At 43.5% G+C, this 19,260-nt stretch overlaps 1 protein-coding gene across 1 annotated transcript in view; it reads left to right on the top strand.

Annotated features, from left to right (window-relative positions):
* Positions 1 to 6,356: 6,356 nt before the first annotated feature.
* Positions 6,357 to 19,260, top strand: part of bsna (bassoon presynaptic cytomatrix protein a) — a 154,764-nt gene continuing 141,860 nt past the window's right edge. The window contains exon 1 of the mRNA XM_078253852.1: positions 6,357 to 6,544. Coding sequence (XP_078109978.1) covers positions 6,357 to 6,544 — 188 coding nt within the window. The remainder of the gene's footprint in view (positions 6,545 to 19,260) is intronic.

The following is a 19,260-nucleotide window of genomic DNA, read 5'->3' as shown; positions in this document are numbered from 1 at the left end:
ATCCAGCGGAATTTCCGGCAGCATCGGAGCAATTCTGGAAGTGGAACATTATGTATATAGACTATGAAAATGTTTACGGAGGTTATAAATCAAGTGAGAAGTAGAGTCATTTTCTCATAGACTATATGCTTTCCATTCTGACTCTTTTTTTTGCAACCAGTGGAGTCACCCCCTCCTGCCCCATAGAAAGAATGCAGGTTTAGTGCACTTCCACATTGGATTCACTTTTCTGACCCAGATGTTACGTCCACTTCTTATATACAGTCTACGGTTTAAAACCCATGCGGATGAACGCTCTGAAGCTACAGTAGTAGGTTGACTTTTTGTGCTTAGATTGTCTTCACAGTATCCTGTTCCCAAAGAACAAGAAGGAATATCCATGCTCAAATGTCCAAGTCACTTGCCATAATCAACAGATCTCTCTGTCAAACAGCAACACACACTGAAAATGAAAAATGGCTCTGGACTTTTGACTCAGACCAGCCCCCTGCCAAAACCATCTGCATGACTGGTTTTGTGATTTATGTGTAACATTTAACACATTTTACACACATAGCAAAGATGGCGGAGCACCAATAGTCACACTTGTGCCTTTTTACCTTGTTGTTGTATATTCACTTAAGTGTTTAAATTAGACAGCATGGGCATTATTAACCAACAGGTATGATCTAACAAGCATTTCTAAATAGCTCTTCATATAGTATGGAGAGTGTTCGGTAGATGCACAATTACTTTATGCCTATGCTGGTACAAAGCCAGTATCTGACTATGTTTGGCACTTAGCTGGCTTGTCCCTGTGGAGTGCTCGCTTTCCATTTGCATTTCTTTGAATGAATTCAGCATCATTACATTTAAGTGCCTCAGTTCTCTCTTTAACTCTTTAATTTCTTGACCGAGAGCTTTGTTCTGTCTCCAAGTTCTTCAGAATTCTGTTTTTGTCCCAATTTCTGCTCTCTTCAAACCTGTCTCTGTTTCAACAAATCCTCCACACATACGACCACATTAGTTGTTTGTTCCTACCCTCTTGTACAACCCGCAGGAGCGTTTCCTAAATTGGCATCCCTACCGGTGTAAGCCAATCAACACATCCACATACCTAAATGTAACTGTCGGAGTTTCAAACACGCGGTTAACGTTGTGAAACAGTTGCAGTTTGGTTACCTTTAGGCAACAAAACTACTTGTTTAAGCAGGGTTTCCCGCAGAAAATGTGTTAGTTAAGGTGGTAGGGTTGCAGAGATGCATATATAAATGCTTTCTGCTTGCCATATGCCAACGCTCCGGTAAGTCCACTCACCCTGTCTCTGCCAGGGCATGCCCCAGCTTCCTGCACATTTGACAAACTCCCACAAACAACGATAGCGATTTATCCCTTTAAATGTGAATAAACGACAGTTACACTCACCACCAGCAAATGCTCTTTCCGTTGTGATTGGTGGTATCTTGACAACTCACCGTTACCTTGTTTCCTACAGACTGTGTTGATGCGACTTGTACATTACAGCCACTCAAACAGGACAGAGTAACGGCAGATATTTTTGATGACTTAGTTAAGGCGGCAGGCGCGTGTTGGTAAGGAGGCCACCTAAACTGCAAAGTGCTGTGGGAAACCCTAGTTAAGATCAAGGTTTAGGTTAAAATAAGTAAGTTGGTTACGTTACTTAAACTATGTACGTAACTTGACTTACAAGTTAACCTCCGTACGTTAGTTAAAATATGTCAACATTAATTTATTCTCTTGTCTTTGTCCTTGTTCCTGGTTTAACCCTGTTAAAAGATGTTTATGTTGAAAACACAATCACTTGACATGCCCGTTTTTAGCCCTGTTAGCCCTGGACTGAATCAAAAGTGTGACCAAAAGGGGGGGAAAAAATGCGTGAAAATGAAAACTAATAGCATTATTTGTGAAAAGTGAAAGCTGAAAGAAGCTTAGGAGAATTGTTTTCTCTATATCTTTTGTAGCTGTAGCACCAGCGCCACTTTGTCTCTTTCCTCTACACTGAGAGAGACACTGCACAGTAAACATGCTGCGCTGAAGTTAGCTGGCAGGGTTTATTCATCTCTATAAAGTCTGGCCTCAGAGAGAGACTTGGCATTGGAACAGAGAGTGGACCTTCTCCCAGTGGCTGAGGGGGTGAGACGCTGCTTGGTTATCTGAGGGACTTTGTTGTTATTGATGTATGGGATGGATTTAATGCCCTTTTTCACAAACTCTCCCTTTCTCTTAAACATTTTTGTTTCTGTTAAATATTTGCTGCTGTTGTTGTTTTGTCCTCGCTGGTGTTGTGGTTCTTGTTGCTGCTCTAACTGATAATGATTCTCGGCAAGTCAAATGAAATACGACAAAGGTAACAGTCTTTCTAGTGTTTGAATTTGGAGAACTGAACAGAAAACATTCAAAGGTGTATTTGGGGATTTTGACATCATGAGGAGGAATTTACATTCTACCATTTCACACGCATTATACTTTTTTATTTTAAAGGTGTATTCTATATTTTTTGTTTACTAAATTTGATTGTTTATGCAAACAAATTGAGTTAAATGAATTTAGTGTTCTTTATCAGAATAACTTACCTGGCACAAAAACATAATGATTTAACAATTAAATGAATAAATTAACTATTAAGTAGTTAAATTAGACTAGGTAGAGTCACAAATGTTTGGCTATGGTCCTGGACGCTAGGCCCTCTAGTGTCTAGGGTCAGTGGCAGATGATCATATGAAACATTCATACACCATGTTTTTCCATTAAATAAGTGCAGTGGTTTAAAAAAGTTTAAAAATGCCATATCATTGTGTGTGTATATGTATATAGCTATATATATATATATATATATATATATATATATATATATATATATATATGTATAGATAGTATCTCTCTCATACTGTAGATGAGATATATATGTATCTATCTCTATATATATGAGAGAGAGAGAGAGATATCCTGGTTAATAACAAACAAATCTGTCTAAAGACATAACCTTCAGTTGTTTCTATTCAATATTTAACATTCTTCACCAACATCAAATATAATTGGCATTGGGCGCCTGGGTAGCTCACCTGGTAGAGCAGGGTGCCCATATATAGAGGTTTACTCCTCGGCGCAGTGGCCGCTGGTTCAACTCCGCCCTGCAGCCTTTTGCTGCATGTCATTCCCCCTATCTCTCCCCTTTCATGTCTTCAGCTGTCCTACACAAAATAAAGGCCTACAATGCCCCAAAAAATATGATTTGCATTAAACATTAATAAATAGTGGTGGAATGTAACTAAGTATGTTTTCTCATGTACTGTACTTAATTACAAATTTGAGGTACTTGTACTTTACTTGAGTCTTTTCTTTTCATGCCACTTTCTACTTCGACTCCACTACATTTCAGAGGAAAATATTGTACTTTTTACTCCATTAGTTTGACGATTGCTTACACACTGACAGTGAATTGTTAGACAAAAGCATCAACACCTTAAACTTTTGTAACCATGCCTTAAACAAAGGCACCAAAAATACAAACATTTTCTGCTTTGCACTTTGTTTGCAATTCTGCAATGCAATTCTTGCAAAACACGGTTGCTTACATTAGAAACTTTATTCAAGAATGAAAACTCTTGCAATCATTCAGGGAAACACTTCTTTTCAAAATGCAAAACACTATCTGAAATTGGGGAAATATCCCCTTGTGTGCCACCGTTAGTCTGCAATGAGTTCTCCATCACCATGACACTCTAGGTCCCTACTGGACCCCTTACTCCCCATTCGGCTTTGTATTGGAAAGTGTACGATGCCAACCACATGCCTGCATGCCTCTTCTGCAATCGATGGAAAAGGCATGCAGAGACATTGAGGTGGGGTCAGTCCAGAGTTGGATACGGCACGCAAGGCCTCATTTCCCCCGTTGCCTGGCCAGGGATGATATTGCTTGTGATGTGAATGAGGTGATGTGGCCAGACCCCAACAGAAGACGGGATCCATAAACCATCCACCCCATCATTTACAAAACAATTTTGTTTACCATTTTAGTGCAATTATTTTTGTTTACAGTAACATATTGTATCCATGTATGTACTGTAATTCTACTTTTCTTTGTATTTTTTGTTTTAAAAACCTGCAATAGGAAAAAAATAAACCATGTATTTTCTGATGCCTTTCTATTTTTGCGTTCATTGAAATGTAAGTAGATGTTCTTTCACAGAAACCTGTATGAGAAAATAGGTATACAAAGTACTAAAGAGAGCAGTGTTTTGTATAAAGTAGGCTACATCAGTGATTACATTTACATGCACATAATATTCCGGGTTTTACCCTTATTCCGAAAAAGACGATATTCCGACTAAGCTGTTTAGGCCTACATGGCTAATGAAAGTGAATACTCCTGTTTACATGTAGCCGTGCAAAATACAATTTGTGTGCGCATATCCAAAAACCTGTTGATATTCAAGTCTTTGATAATGTTTAAAAGTAGCTATTTCTCCTTCTTATCGGGTCTGCAGCCTTGCAAACTGTGGGCTGGTTGGTTTGTGTACAACATCCATAGCAACGCACAGAGCTGACCATTAGCCGTAAACAGGCAAGAGGCTGTAAACTGCAGTAAAATAACCCGATTGAGACGAATAGTCTGAAATAGTTGTATAGATGTCCAAAGAATGCCTCTAAAATCTGAATTATACCGGAATATCCCACGTCTTAATCGGAATAATAGCGGAATATTGGTGTGCATGTAAACGTACTCCGTGTGTTGTTGCTGCTTTGAAAGAGTAATTCAAGTGGTTCATGTGTATATCATTTTGTTGCAAAAATGCCATTTTGAAAAAGGACAGTTAGGTTTTGATTGCAGAGTTTAATCTTGACATTCAGTACTTTTTCCTTTTTAATTCTTTAAATAGGCTACATTCTTTTCTTTTCATTCCTTTCATCTCCTATAACTTTTAGAATACACACAAAGCCCACAGTAGCATGTCCAGATGTAGTCAATCTCCGATATATCAAATTCAACTAATGTTTTCTGGAGCTTTACTGTGTACGAGCAGCAGAAAAGAATTCGGGATAAATAATGAGTAGGCTAACAGCAGGTGTGTAACACAGTGTTTTTGGACACGTGATGCTCCGTTGCAGTCGATCCTTACGCCTATGCGCGTTGATGTCACTCCTCATGCCCTTCTTTAAGTGAGAGTGTCACGTGAATGGTGCGACCTCTAGCTCACCCAGTAAGAGCGTGCGCCCCATGTAGGCTGAGTCCTTTGCAGCGGCCGAGTTCGAGTCCGACCTGCGGCCCTTTGCTGCGTGTCATCCCCCGTCTATTCAAAATCATTAAAAAAAAGTGTCCTGTGAACGCGCACGTATACTGTAAGCTCCGTCCCTCTCTCCCTTCACTTTCGTCTTCCCAGCATCAGCAGCATCGACAGCCAGAAAACGCATGCCCGCGTCTGTGGTTACCTGCTTTTGCTCTTCAAATAACCGTTTGTAAATCCAATAATTCTATCATGCATACCAGCTCTTGATGGATGCTCATTTCTGGCCAATAAACATTACTTTTGAGACACCATGCATGGCGTATACTGAAAATTCACATTGCAATGATTCCATTCTGTGTAGGCCTACATATGGTGTGTGTATGTATGTGTGTGTGTATATATTATTATTATTATTATTATTATTATTATTATTATTATTATTATGGATTATTGACAATTTAGTTGAACTGCATTGCTTCATTCAGAGATAATGGGCCTAAAATCAATTTACCGATTATAAATGACAGCATAGATCTGAATGTTGTAGATTCATAGAAGACATTACAGTAGAGAAAAACAAACAAACTCATGCGAGTTATGAACAGAGGGGAGGCAATGCTCAGAAATAAAACAACCTAAATGAATACCATCCTGAGAACTATAGGCTAATTGAATTGTTTTTCTATTTGTAGCGGTTTCTTTATGATGATCGCCAACCGCATGTTCTTTTCATTTTACTCCATATTGCTCGTTGTATCATCATAATCTTGCTACTGCTGAGACCGAATTTCGCCAACGGTGCTCATTTAACTTTGATCTGATCTAATCTCGGTTTCTCTCACCTCTCTCGCGCTTTTATTTCCCCTCGCAGTGGCCGTGGCCGCGCGCTGCGCGCTCCCTTCATCACGTCAGGAGGCAGCAAACTGGTCCTGAAGCTGATGAGGATGATGGCGGTGATGGAGGAGCAACGCTGAGTTCGCTCTCCCAGTTTTCGCTCCCCCTTTTCCGTTCATTATTTTCTGACTATATTAAAAAAAAGACAACATAGCGTCATAGAAGAGAAACCGCCGATTTGACCGAATACCTTTCTCCACCTCCCTCCCTCCCGTCTCCTGAGCCGAGACAGAGATGGGGAACGAAGCGAGCATGGAGGGCGGCGGGCAGCCCGGTGAGCCAGGAGCCGTCGGGATGATGGGGTCGGTGATGCCCGGAGGACCCGCAACACGACCGGGGGCAGGACAGCACGTGAAGCCGGTCAACGGAACCGCCACCGGTGGAGGGATGGGGATCGGAGGCCCTGGGATGGGAATGACAAGGTAGGAGCAGCAGTAGTGATGCTGTTTCGACTAAACGGGGCTCGCTGAAGTACTCTGGGTTTACTACATCTCAATGTTTGTTTTACCACGGAAACGGTTGATGAATAAAAGACCAGATGTCATTTGCTTTAGGTTTTAGAGAGATGGAGTTAACAGGGTGTCACAAATTGTTTCCCTCTGTCGTGTATTATTTTAAGGAGGACATATAAGCTGATGGTGTGTTATTACAAGGAGAGGAGTAAAATCCCGCGCCGATCTCTGGATGCTGAAAACCCGAGAGCTGTCCGCGGTGCTGAAACGCTACAGCTGCGCCGCTGAGCCTGAATGCCTAATTTTATAGTGTTTCCCAAAATAGGTTTGACATTGCATGTTAAGGTGGTTCACAACCACCGTGTCCCTGTGCTCTTTGTTACGGTTATCATCAGCGATCATTTAGAGCGGTTTTGGTCTAAGATTGTGGTTAATCCGCGGTGGCATGTGCCGTAATAGTATTTCCTCCTTCCTCCAGGTCGGGTTGTGCTTTGGCGTATTGTGTTGAATGGGACGTGTCTTTGACAGCTGCTGGAAAATACACAACCAAGCCCCCGTTTTTCTTCATTATCATTTTAGAAACGTGACCATTTGGACGTTTTTGTGCTTTGTGCTGTTGTAGATGTGATGCAGCTGGATGCTTAAGCGTCTTCATACTCTCTTCCGTATGGGCGAGAGGGTGTGTGTGTGTGTGTGTGTGTGTGTGTGTGCGCAACGTTTCCATTAAAGACATAGAAGCGTCTGACAGATGGTGCCGCTTACCATACCTTACCATGTCAAACCAAACCCTGTCAAATCAAAGCTTATTACTGTGCCACATACATAATTCCACACAACATGTAAGCTATATCACAATAACCAAAATTAAATGTCTAATATCTTCTCACAATACTGATATTCTTAACATACAGTGTCACCCAGTTCAGCATCTACTGGATGACTGGAGACTATAAAATAACCATACTATGGCATGACATCAACAGCACTATAGCATGTGTCGTATTCCACTAAATCATGATATTCCTTACACATACAACCAGATCTCATAGGAAATGTGTGCTTGTTTGTATTATGTATGAGAAATTGTGGACCATTTTTGGACTTTCTAATCCAAACGTGCAACCCTGTTCTCATAATACGACTGTCAGACTTTTTCAAGGACATTATATAGGCCTATACAAAAATCTCTTTAACGTGTATTGGAGTACCCAGGTTAGAAGTTGTTTTACCATACTACACCATAGCATGCAATGACATAACCCTGACCAGAACATCTGTACAAAAGCTGCACAGTGGACACACATCAAACCACATAGCCTATGTAGCAAAGGCCTACATACAAAGTAGCAGCTTTTCTATCAATTTTGGTAGATTCACTTTCTCCCCTACAGCTCCAATCTCTCCTTTAGCTTGGCTCAGCTAACACATTCATATGCTACAATCTTGTGTCTTTGCCACAAGCAAGGAATTCCAGTTTACTGTAGGCTACCACCTCATCCATACATTCTGCAGCCAGGCTATTGTACAGAGACCTAATCAGGTTGACATTTTGTGGAAATAATGCCACGGTAGGGCTACAGCTGGCCTACAAACACACCAGGGTGTGTGTGTGTGTGTGCACGTTATAATTAGGACACAGTCCGGGTTTGATTCATGCCTCTGCAGGAGAGAAGAGCAGAGTGGAGCAGCATGGGCCTATCCATCATTATATAACACAGGGACTCAGAGCAGATGACAGCTTCAGCTCCCTTTCAATGAACAACAACAGAGCTGAACATGCTCTGATGCATTCTGTTTAGGGTATTCCCAGTAATGTAGTGTTTGTCTTTGTTGCTTTTATCAAATATTTAAGATATAATATATCTGCAGGTTTCTGCACTCCTGGTTGCAGACCTCAAAATTGGCGCCCACATTTCAAATCCTGAATTAAAGGTGAGGGGTTTTGCGGCATGAAGCACCTCACATTAAGTATTTATAACGGCGTAATGCAAGGCCATGTGAACAAATTGAATCACGTGCAGAGCGTGTTTGACCCCCCCCCCTACACACACACACACACGCTCACACACACACACACACACACACACACACACACACACACACACACACACACACACACACACACCCTCCCTCTTCTGCACTGCTCTGCCTGACTGCCTGTTCCTATCACTCTCTCTCTCCCTCTCCCTGTCTCCTCTGCGCACTCACATGCCTTGCTACTCTCTTTTCCTTCTCCCTTTTTCTCGGTCTCTCTATATCCTGTGCACACTTGCAGTCTTTATATAGGAGCAAGGATGTTGTTCTCTCTCAATTCCCTTTCTTTCTGTCTCCCTTTCTTCCTATCCCTCTTATTTTATTGCTTTTGTCTGTATTTCTTTTTCACTCACATATTTCTTCTCTATGCACATTACCATGCTCTTTCAATCATTTAAATCTCTCTCTCTCTTTCTTCCCCTGTACCTCTAAATTAACATACCACTCACTCATCATTTTGTGCTGTTTACAATGTACAACGTAAAGCGGTATGGCAGAGGTATGGGTGTTTATTTTAAAGGATAAAGCTGCTATTGTTCAAATTTCTTATTGTCAACAAAACCTAATAAAAAGACCAAAACCAACAATGTGTTAGTCAAACTGACCTTCCATGTCTGTGGCACCCAGTCCCAAGCCCATTGGTTCCTACTGAACATGCCCCACAAACAAATTGTTGCATTAAAAAAAAAAGGCTCAGTAAATTTCTAAAAACAGCTGGATACTTTAGTTGTTAGCAAACACTACTCAAACATGAGGAAAGAGTGCATTTTTTTTGGATGACATATTTGTTTGTGTTTTCCAAAACTGTTATAAGTCACTGTTAAAAAATAAATCCTATGGTTAAGTTTAGCCAGAAAAACAACTGTTATAGGTTTAAGGAAACATCATGATTTGGGTTAAAATAAATATTTGGTTAAAGTTAGGGGAGCTCACTCGGCTCACTTCTTCCTTTGCTCCCATAATTATTACGGTCGTGAAAGATCTTTGCCACTTAAACGTAAACATATGCTGCTTTGGGGCATTTGCTTAAACAAGTAATACTGTCGCTCTTCTTGACAGCACACTCTCTGCAAATATACTGTACATTTCCCTCCCCCCGTCTCTCTATCTCGCTCTCTCTTCCTCTCCACCCCCTTCTCAACCAATAACCAGCAGCCTATAAATGGCTCTGCCTTTACAATGAGATACAACTGTAGTGCTATATAGGGGATGTGAGTACAGATAAGGAGAGATAGAGGAAGATAGAAAGAGAGCTGAAGGAGGTGAAAGGGGAGAGAATAGTGAAAAGGAGGGAACAGAAGCTGGTGGAAATAGATCAAGTGTAGTGTACAATGGGATATAACCTGAAGGGACACAGAAAGGGGAAAAGAGTAATGCGGTAGTTAAAGATCAAAAGGTGTTTAAAACTGTTACCTCCAGTCAGGGATCATCCAGGAACAACAAGCACTATAAATAAAAAATATATTATATTGCCAGGAAAACAGTTCAGATTATTGTGATGTAATGTGCATTATACCAGATGTTGTACAGCATGTTTCGTACAATAAAATTTTATTAAATGATATATGTAATTGTATAAATAAAGTACATTTGAATTTGAGAAAAATTGAAAATGGAGAGGACAGCGGAAGTTGAAGAAGGCGGAGTTCATAGAGGAAATCGACAGGGCCTAATTTACAGCCTAAGAGAGACCGAGAGAGACAATTAGGGAGAGCGCACATATGTATAAGCGGAGAAAGAATTAAAAAAATAGAGCGAAATTAAGGATGGAGAGTATGGATATCCAGATGGCTAAAGATAAAGGAGGTAGAAAGGAATGAGAGAGCATAGCAAATACATAGAGAGAGAGAGACCTAAGATCTACAGCACATATGGAACAAACCACTCCCTTTCTGTGGCATCATGTTTGCAGACTTATTTGTCACATACAGTTGAGGCTGTGTCTACATTTGTGTGTGTATATGTGTAAATGTGTGTGTTATGCACACTGGTGTGTGTGTATGTGTATGTATATAATCAGTAACTGTGAAGAGCTGCTCGATGACTTGCGACATTGCAATTTATTCCCTATACGCACTCATCAAGCTGTGTGTAAGTGAGAGAGAGAGAGAGAGATTAGTGTAGGAGAGTGTGAATATGTGAGTATGATGGAAAGAAAAAAAGAGTGTGAACATTAAGTTTATTTTTTCTTCCTCTGACACCCTTGAGACCAATTTCCACTTTCCAGAGAGGCATGCATGTGTGTGTTTGTGTGTGTACATGAGTGTGTGTGCATGTTAAAGTGTGACTTTGTTTTTTCACCTCTTGCAGAAAATCAGCAGCCTGTCACTGCAGTGTTCAGTGTGAATGTGCAGTGCAACTGAATTTGTTATTTAGGCTTTTTTCTTTTGTGATTTCTCACAGCAGCAGAGAAACAAACGCTGATACGTTTCAGTTTCTGATCCATTGAGTGGGCTGGTTACCGGCCTTCATTTAGCCTTTAGTTGGTAAAATTGATGGTGAGGTTGAAAATGGTCAGTTGGGAAGCTGAGTAGATGTAGGCCAACATTTCAATTTAATAACATCAGGCTGTAGCTAGTACAGAAGCACTGATGAATGCGAGTCCAATATTCCCTCTCCTTTCAAAATATCTGTCTTTTTAGCTGCCAGATGCTGCCGTTTGGTGCTGGGCAGGTAACATACTGTACAGTGGGTTTCTCAGAGGTTGATTATTGAAAATAGCTGCCTGCTGCTGGGTAAGAGGTTACATTGACTAAACCATACAGTACAGTTAATATGCCATTAACCCAAAGCAGTAAGCTAAAAGAGGCTTAAAAGCTCGGTAGAGCTGCAGGGTTGGGTGATAGATTTTTGTGGTTTCATCTGTACAAGCAAAATATGTTCATGTTACACATAGACTTGATTCATTGTCAATAAACAAGTGGAGCTATATGAGTTTCAGCTGATTTACGGCATCGCAATAATGAATGGTTGAATGGATTATTAAAGGTTGTGGGAAACATTTCAAAGAAGTCTCTTAATTCAACTCAACTTTTTTAATATAGCACTTTAAACACAACAGATATGTTGATGACAATGCACAGAGACAAAAAACAACTTAGCTGCAGGTTGGCTTTACCTTACTGAACAAAAAAAAAAGACCGTGATCTTGTCACTGTAAATTCTGTCTTCTCAGGGTTTTTGTGTGGGATTTCAAACCATACAGTTGGAAAACACTATCCTGGGCTAAGATTGTAGGTTGACTTTCTGACGCTTACCCGGAAAGGCAGTGAGTAGGTTCTTAGTCATCATCTTTAACCGCCTGGTTCACAAACCGTAGCCTGACCTCATCTCAAAATTAGCCTCATAAGTTCACATGGACGTGTTCGATAGCGATTGTGAATGGACATAAGAGAGAATGTGTTTCTCTCTGTGGGCGTGTTAGTGTGTGAGCTTGAAAAGTGAGATTTATTTTTAACAAATTGTGTGTTTGTGAAAGTGTGACAGAGTGGGTGAGACACAGACAGAGGCTCTCTATATATTTACACGCCCTGTTATCAGGAGGACATGTTTGCGGGAGCCTCCAAATACTAAATGTGTTTGGGTGGCTGCATCAGGAGATAAGATGGCAATAAGCACAATATCACAGCCCAAGACAGTATTGGTTTTCAGCAAATAGATGCTGTCGCTGGAGCTTATGAGTGAAACACAGAAATAGACTGAACAGAAATTATACGGCCATCTGAACAGGACGAGGAGGGAAATCTGCGGAATGAACTGAAGACATTGGTGGTTATTGGATTATCTGTTGGATTCTTTAACCAGGAGAATGTAAACTCCTGTAGTCGCTAAGTGAATCTGTAGGAATTTGTCCTTGTATACGTAGACAGGGCTGGACTTTACCGAAAAAGTCAATGCAATGCATGCTAGAACACAAGCAGGAGACACTATCAAATGTCCAAAGGAAAAGGCTTTTTCTAACCTCATTCATGCCAATATTGGTAAAACTTAAACTAAGCATACAGGCTACAATATGCAAATTATTATAGTGACTATTAGAGTAAAACACAAACAATCCCGCCAAGAGCTTCCTGCCATTCTGTTGGTCAGTACTACTCTATTGTAGAATGACAAACCTGAAACCTTACTTTGCCCTCTGGTTCATTGTGAGCCCTGTAATATATTTTAAAGTGATATTCCACCGTAAACATTTGAGTATCAAACACCATACACATGCTAGATGCAAACTGGTTTGCACTCAAAGTTTCCAAAGCTTTTCGGAGTTCTTATTTGTTGTATATTTATTCATTTACAGTGCAGAATAATAATTTAGCCAACACAGAGGCTGTGGTAACAGTTGCTATAGGAGGTTTAGGTTTTTCCACAACAATTAAAAGACACTTAGAGTTTGAGAGTTACTTCTGTAAATTGATTTACAACAACCTGCACAGCTGTGTCATCTCTTCCACGCTTGTTGCCATTTTTGTGACTGATTTTCAGTTTGATATGTTTCCGAGATGTGAGCTGAAATCAACATTCTAAACCCCACCTACAAAGCTCTGACTGGTTGATTATTTTTCCAACCAGCACAGACATAACGACAAAGGGCAGTTCAGAGGTCTTGAACCAGGCTAGCTAAATATGCTGTTTCAGTCTCAGTTTTGTCATGCATGACTTAAAGTTTATAACGCCCACGATATTTCATCTATGAATTTGTTCCAAGGTTGCAGCATGAAAAATGTATGTAATATTGCTTTTTTAGCTCATACTGCAGATGGGTTGGAATGAGGTTGGAACATGCCACACCCTTTAAATCTCTGCGACTGGAAGGATCAAAAGTCTAGATTACGGAGGCCTCCTGGTTTTGGCTGTCGTTCCCCTTCCAGGGCTCAGCAGGGATTTGTAACAGACACTCTGACCTCATGTAGTGAGCAGAGTGCAGCGCTGCTTCAACCACCTCAGCCAGCACTGCCGGTTTCCACAATGATGCCAGGGTGGTGTATCAGACCTTAAACAGTATTAGTCCTGTGTCTACCGGAGCCTTTGAGGACTTTGACATTGTTAATTTGATCTTCACTATAATGCCAAACAGCTCACAAAACATTACTGTGGTTTTATTTAAGGAAATAGTTTACTTAGTTCCTTTAGGACAAAGAAAGAGACAAAGAAAGAAAAGACTAGAAACTAGTACATTTCTCTGCTGTCCACAGCTTACTGATTAGCCCTTCAAGGCCAGAAAAGAGCTAATCAAAACCCAATTATTATTCATGATCTTTATTAACCACCAAACCACAAAACTAAGATTATACCTTACTGTCAGAAACCATTTGTTTGTTGAGCTATTAGCTAAAATAAACATCATGTTTGATGATTTAGACTTTTGGAATAATATTTTTTTGATCAGTTACATCTTTTCCTGATTATAGTATTATAAAGTATTCACATTTACCTTCATTTTTAAATAAAAAAGCTTCAACAGGAAAACGTTTTTCGATATATTGCCAACTAGGTGTTGGTGCTGTATGCTAATGTGGTTATATTGGGACTAGGAAAAAAGAGTTCTCCTGTACTCCAAAGTCAAAATACAGAAAAAATGCACAAAGGGACACTTTTTGCAGACTGTTACTGTAAAACTCAAGTTGACAAGGGCAATGAAATGTATTTTCATCCTCCCTGCTGACCCACATAGCACTAAAAAGGGTACATGACTATGTTTCTCCTGTGACAGACAGAGGTTTGTATTATATACAGTAGAAGCTTAAGTCCTTTTTGGAAGGTGTTCACAATGACAGTTTAAGTGTTGCTTTACATAAATGTCCACGCCCCCTGAAGGTATTTCACTATTTGTTTCACACAGAGCGTTTCAGTGTCGTGTGATCCAACTGTGGGTTGAGGGTCCTCTCACCCTGCCAAGAAATCCTGTCCAGCTAAAGCTCTGATGTTAACAAATTGATCGGCTCTGAGGCGAGCTGTGACCCAATGCACTGCTAAAAATATGAAGGGTCAACAGCCAAACTGCACAGCTCCTCCGTCTCTGCCAGAAAACCATACAACAGCGGACAATTAATAAGCCAGCTCTGGCCAGAACGAACTCTCCAGACACTGAGACAGAGACTGACACACAGCAGCCTGCCCTGACATTTACCTGGATACAGGTGCTCAGTCTCCCTTTGGCTTGCATTTACCATTTTCAATCCAACATTGCAGGCTTGGATCAAAGACCTTTAATTCATGCAAACCTGGCATTGAAAACAATTAACGAATAAGCCACCTCTCATAAAAACCTAGAATGAAGCATTGAGACAGTACAGCATGATTGCTCTGCACAAAGCAGAAATAAATAATAGCACTTCTAAAATACAGTCTGTACACAATGACAAAAAAAAGAAGTGCTCAATATATCTGGTTGTCTGTAGTGTATAGGCAGCTAACTCTGCCCATACAGCTGACAAATTCTTGTGACGCTTCAGAGGAAAGGACGTCTCATCCCTCTAAAACACATTTCATCTCTCTTCCCATGTTTTCCTCGCGTCTTTCCCATGCTTCCTTGGTGGGACGGACTAAGACGCGAAGAAGGGAGGCAAGTGGAGGAGCCGGGGATGCAATTGAAGGGAAGTGAGAAGCACCTTATTTGTGTCTGAACCAAGACATCTGGCCTCCACTTCACCCCTGTTGTGAAGATCACACTCATGCGTATTGTTACACACATACTTATCTCACAATAGTCTATATCCAGGACGTTCCACTTCGGGGATTACTCCGTTGCCGTTGGAAATTCCGCTTCATTTTATGCTTTTCAGCCGGATGTCCGTTACCTTGTCCGTTTTGTTTGTGTCGGAATTTTTAACTCTGGTCGATCTACGAGGACTAGAGCAACTGCTCCTCAGATCTCTGCAGGGTAAATCCAGACAGCTAGCTAGACCATCCAGCCCGGTCTCACGGCAGTTCGTGTAAATGTCACGTTATTTTTAATCTATTGATACGTGTTCACAGGGACGTTTTTCTCGTTTTTTACGTAGTGGCCAGCACGAACATGTGAAGTAATGTATTTCAATGGGAAGCATATTTCGTGGTCACAGCACGAAAATGGTAGGAAGTAGTATAAAAAGCCGGAAATCCGCACAGGACTTTCACCCGGGCGAGCGGGGATCGCGTCCCGCGTGTGGTGTTTTGTTTCCTGTAGTCTTCCTAATCACAACCGTCCCGTTATTGTCGTGTGTCCCCAGCGGCCGTCTCCTGGCGTGTGAGGCGTCCTTTCCCTGTAGTGTTTTTCCTTAACCCAACCTCCGCCATCCCGTTATTGTGGCGCGTCCCCAGCGGCCGTCCCCCGCGGCCGTCTCCCGGCGTGTAAGGCGCCCTTTCCCCGTAGTGTTTTTCCTAAACCCAACCTCCGCCATCCCATTATTGTCGCGTGTCCCCCGCGGCCATCTCCCGGCGTATGAGGCGTCCTTTCCCCGTAGTCGCATCCCCAGTGGCTGCCTCCCGTCATATGAGGCGTCCTTTTCGGGCCGTCTCCCGGCGTGTATGAGGCGTCCTTTTCGGCCGTCTCCCGCCGTGTGAGGCATTCTTTCCCCGTAGGGTATTTCGTGCTGGCCACCACGTAAAAAATGAGAAATGTCCCCGTGAACACGTATCAATAGATTAAAAATAACGTGACATTTACACGAACTGCCGTGAGACTGGGTTGGACCATCTGTCCAATCTGAGTTTTCTGCTGCCCAACTAAAACAACTTTTGAACGTACACGTTCCACCAAAACAAGTTCCTTCAAGAGGCTATTTTGCAGCAGCACCATTTCTTTTCCTGGTGCTTAGCACTGCCCATGACGATTGTGATTGGTTTAAAGAAATGCCAATGAACCAGAGCACGTTTTTCTCCCATCCTGGGATGCTGTTTGGACTAGCTAGACCCTCCTTTGCAGCGCTGTGGAGGAGGGTCTGGCAAAGCGAGACTAATCTCACACCTAATATGCAAACATAAACATCAGAAACACAGTACAGGCACACACACACAAGTTGGATTTTGTATGATTAAGATCTCTTCTCCGGGAACCATAACCTTATCGTGGTGGAGAGGTTTGTGTGTCCCTATGAACCTGAGGGCTGTGTTGTCTGGAGCTTTGTGCTCCTGGTAGGGTCTCCCAAGGCAAAGTGGTCTCAGGTGAGGGGCCAGACAAAGAATGGTTCAAAAATCCTATGAAAAATTGAGGAAGGGATGAAGTGACCCTGCCCGGAGGAAGCCCGGGGCCCCCGTCTGGAGCCAGGCCCAGATGGAGGGCTCGTCAGCGAGCGTCTGGTGGCCGGGTTTGCCACGGAGCCCGGCTGGGCACAGCCCGAAAAAGCTACGTGGCGGACATCCCTCCATCCCATGGGCCCACCACCTGTGGGAGGAACCGCTGGGGTCGGGTGCGCTGCCACATGGGTGGCAGTGAAGGTCAGGGGCCTCGACGGACCAGACCCGGGCAGCAGAGGCTGGCTCTGGGGGACGTGGAATGTCACCTCTCTGTGGGGAAGGAGCCGGAACTTGTGCGGGAGGTGGAGCGCTACCGGTTAGATCTGGTGGGGCTTACCTCTACGCACAGTCTTGGTTCTGGAACCATACTCCTGGATAGGGGTTGGACTCTTTTCTTCTCCGGAGTTGCCCAGGGTGTGAGGCGCCGGGCGGGTGTGGGGATACTCACAAGCCCCGGCTGGCGCCGCTACGTTGGAGTTTAACCCGGTGGGCGAGAGGGTCGCCTCCCTACGCCTGCGGGTTGTGGGGGGAAAACTCTGACTGTTGTTTGTGCATATGCACCAAACAAGAGTTCAGAGTTTTCGGCCTTCTTGGAGACCTTGAGTGGAGTCCTGCATGGGGCTCCAGTCGGGGGACTCCATAGTTCTGCTGGGGGGACTTCAACGCGCACGTGGGTAATGATGGAGACACATGGAGGCGTGATTGGGAGGAACGGCCTCCCTGATCTAAACCAGAGTGGTTGTTTGTTGTTGGACTTCTGTGCTAGTCATGGATTGTCTATAACGAACACCATGTTCGAACATAGGGATGCTCATAAGTGTACTTGGTACCAGAGCACCCTAGGCCAAAGGTCAATGATCGATTTTATAATCGTTTCATCTGATCTGAGGCCATATGTTTTGGACACTTGGGTGAAGAGAGGGCGGAGCTGTCAACCGATCACCATCTGGTGGTGAGTTGGGTCAGGGGTGGGGGGAAGACTCTGGACAGACCTGGTAAGCCCAAAGCGGGTAGTGCGGGTAAATTGGGAACGTCTGGAGGAGGCCCCTGTCCGACAGACTTTCAACTCACACCTCTGGCGGAGCTTTTCGTGCATCCCTGTGGAGGCTGGGGGGCATTGAACCCGAGTGGACAATGTTCAAAGTTTCCATTGCTGAAGCTGCGGTGAGGAGCTGTGGTCTTAGGGTCTTAGGTGCCTCAAGGGGCGGTAACCCACGAACACCGTGGTGGACACCGGTGGTCAGGGAAGCCGTCTGACTGAAGAAGGAGTCTTTCCGGGATATGTTATCCCAGACGACTCCGGAGGCAGTTGCAAGGTACCGAAGGGCCCGAAGGGCTGCAGCCTCTGCCGTGAAAGAGGCAAAGCAGCGTGTGTGGGAGAAGTTTCGGAGAAGACATGGAGAAGGACTTTCGGTCGGCACCAAGGTACTTCTGGAAAACCGTTCGCCACCTCAGGAGGGGGAGCGGGGGAACCATCCAAGCTGTGTACAGTAAGGATGGGACGCTGTTGACCTCAACTGAGGAGGTAATAGGGGCGGTGGAAGGAGCACTTTGAGGAACTCCTAAATCCGACTAATACGCCCTCTATGGTAGAGGCAGAGCTGGAGGATGAGGGGGGATTGGCATCAATTTCCCTGGTGGAGGTTGCTGAGGTAGTTAAACAACTCCACAGTGGCAAAGCCCCAGGAATTGATGAGATCCGTCCAGAAATGCTTAAAGCTCTGGGTGTGGAGGGGTTGTCTTGGTTGACACGCCTCTTCAACATTGCGTGGAAGTCTGGGATGGTGCCTAAGGAGTGGCAGACCGGGGTGGTGGTTCCCCTTTTTTAAAAGGGGGGACCAGAGGGTGTGTGCCAATTACAGGGGTATCACACTTCTCAGCCTCCCGGTAAAGTCTACTCCAAGGTGCTGGAAAGGAGGGTTCGGTCGATGAGTCGAATCTCAGGTTGAAGAGGAACAATGCGGATTCCGTCCTGGTCGTGGAACAACGGACCAGATCTTTACTCTCGCAAGGATCCTGGAGGGAGCCTGGGAGTATGCCCAACCAGTCTACATGTGTTTTGTGGATCTGGAGAAGGCGTATGACCGGGTGCCCCGGGGAGATACTGTGGGAGGTGCTGCGGAGATACGGGGTGAGGGGGTCCCTTCTCAGGGCCATCCAATCTCTGTACGACCAAAGCGAGAGCTGTGTCCGGGTTCTCGGCAGTAAGTCGGACTCGTTTCAGGTGAGAGTTGGCCTCCACCAGGGCTGCGCTTTGTCACCAATCCTGTTTGTAGTATTTATGGACAGGATATCGAGGCGTAGTCGGGGTGGAGAGGGGTTGCAGTTCGGTGGGCTGGGGATCTCATCGCTGCTTTTTGCAGATGATGTGGTCCTGATGGCATCATCGGCCTGTGACCTTCAGCACTCACTGGATCGGTTCGCAGCCGAGTGTGAAGCGG

This window comes from Sander vitreus, chromosome 7 (genome assembly GCF_031162955.1).
Source record: "Sander vitreus isolate 19-12246 chromosome 7, sanVit1, whole genome shotgun sequence".
Taxonomy (NCBI): Eukaryota; Metazoa; Chordata; class Actinopteri; order Perciformes; family Percidae; genus Sander; species Sander vitreus.
This window is presented reverse-complemented; position numbering and strand designations above follow the sequence as displayed.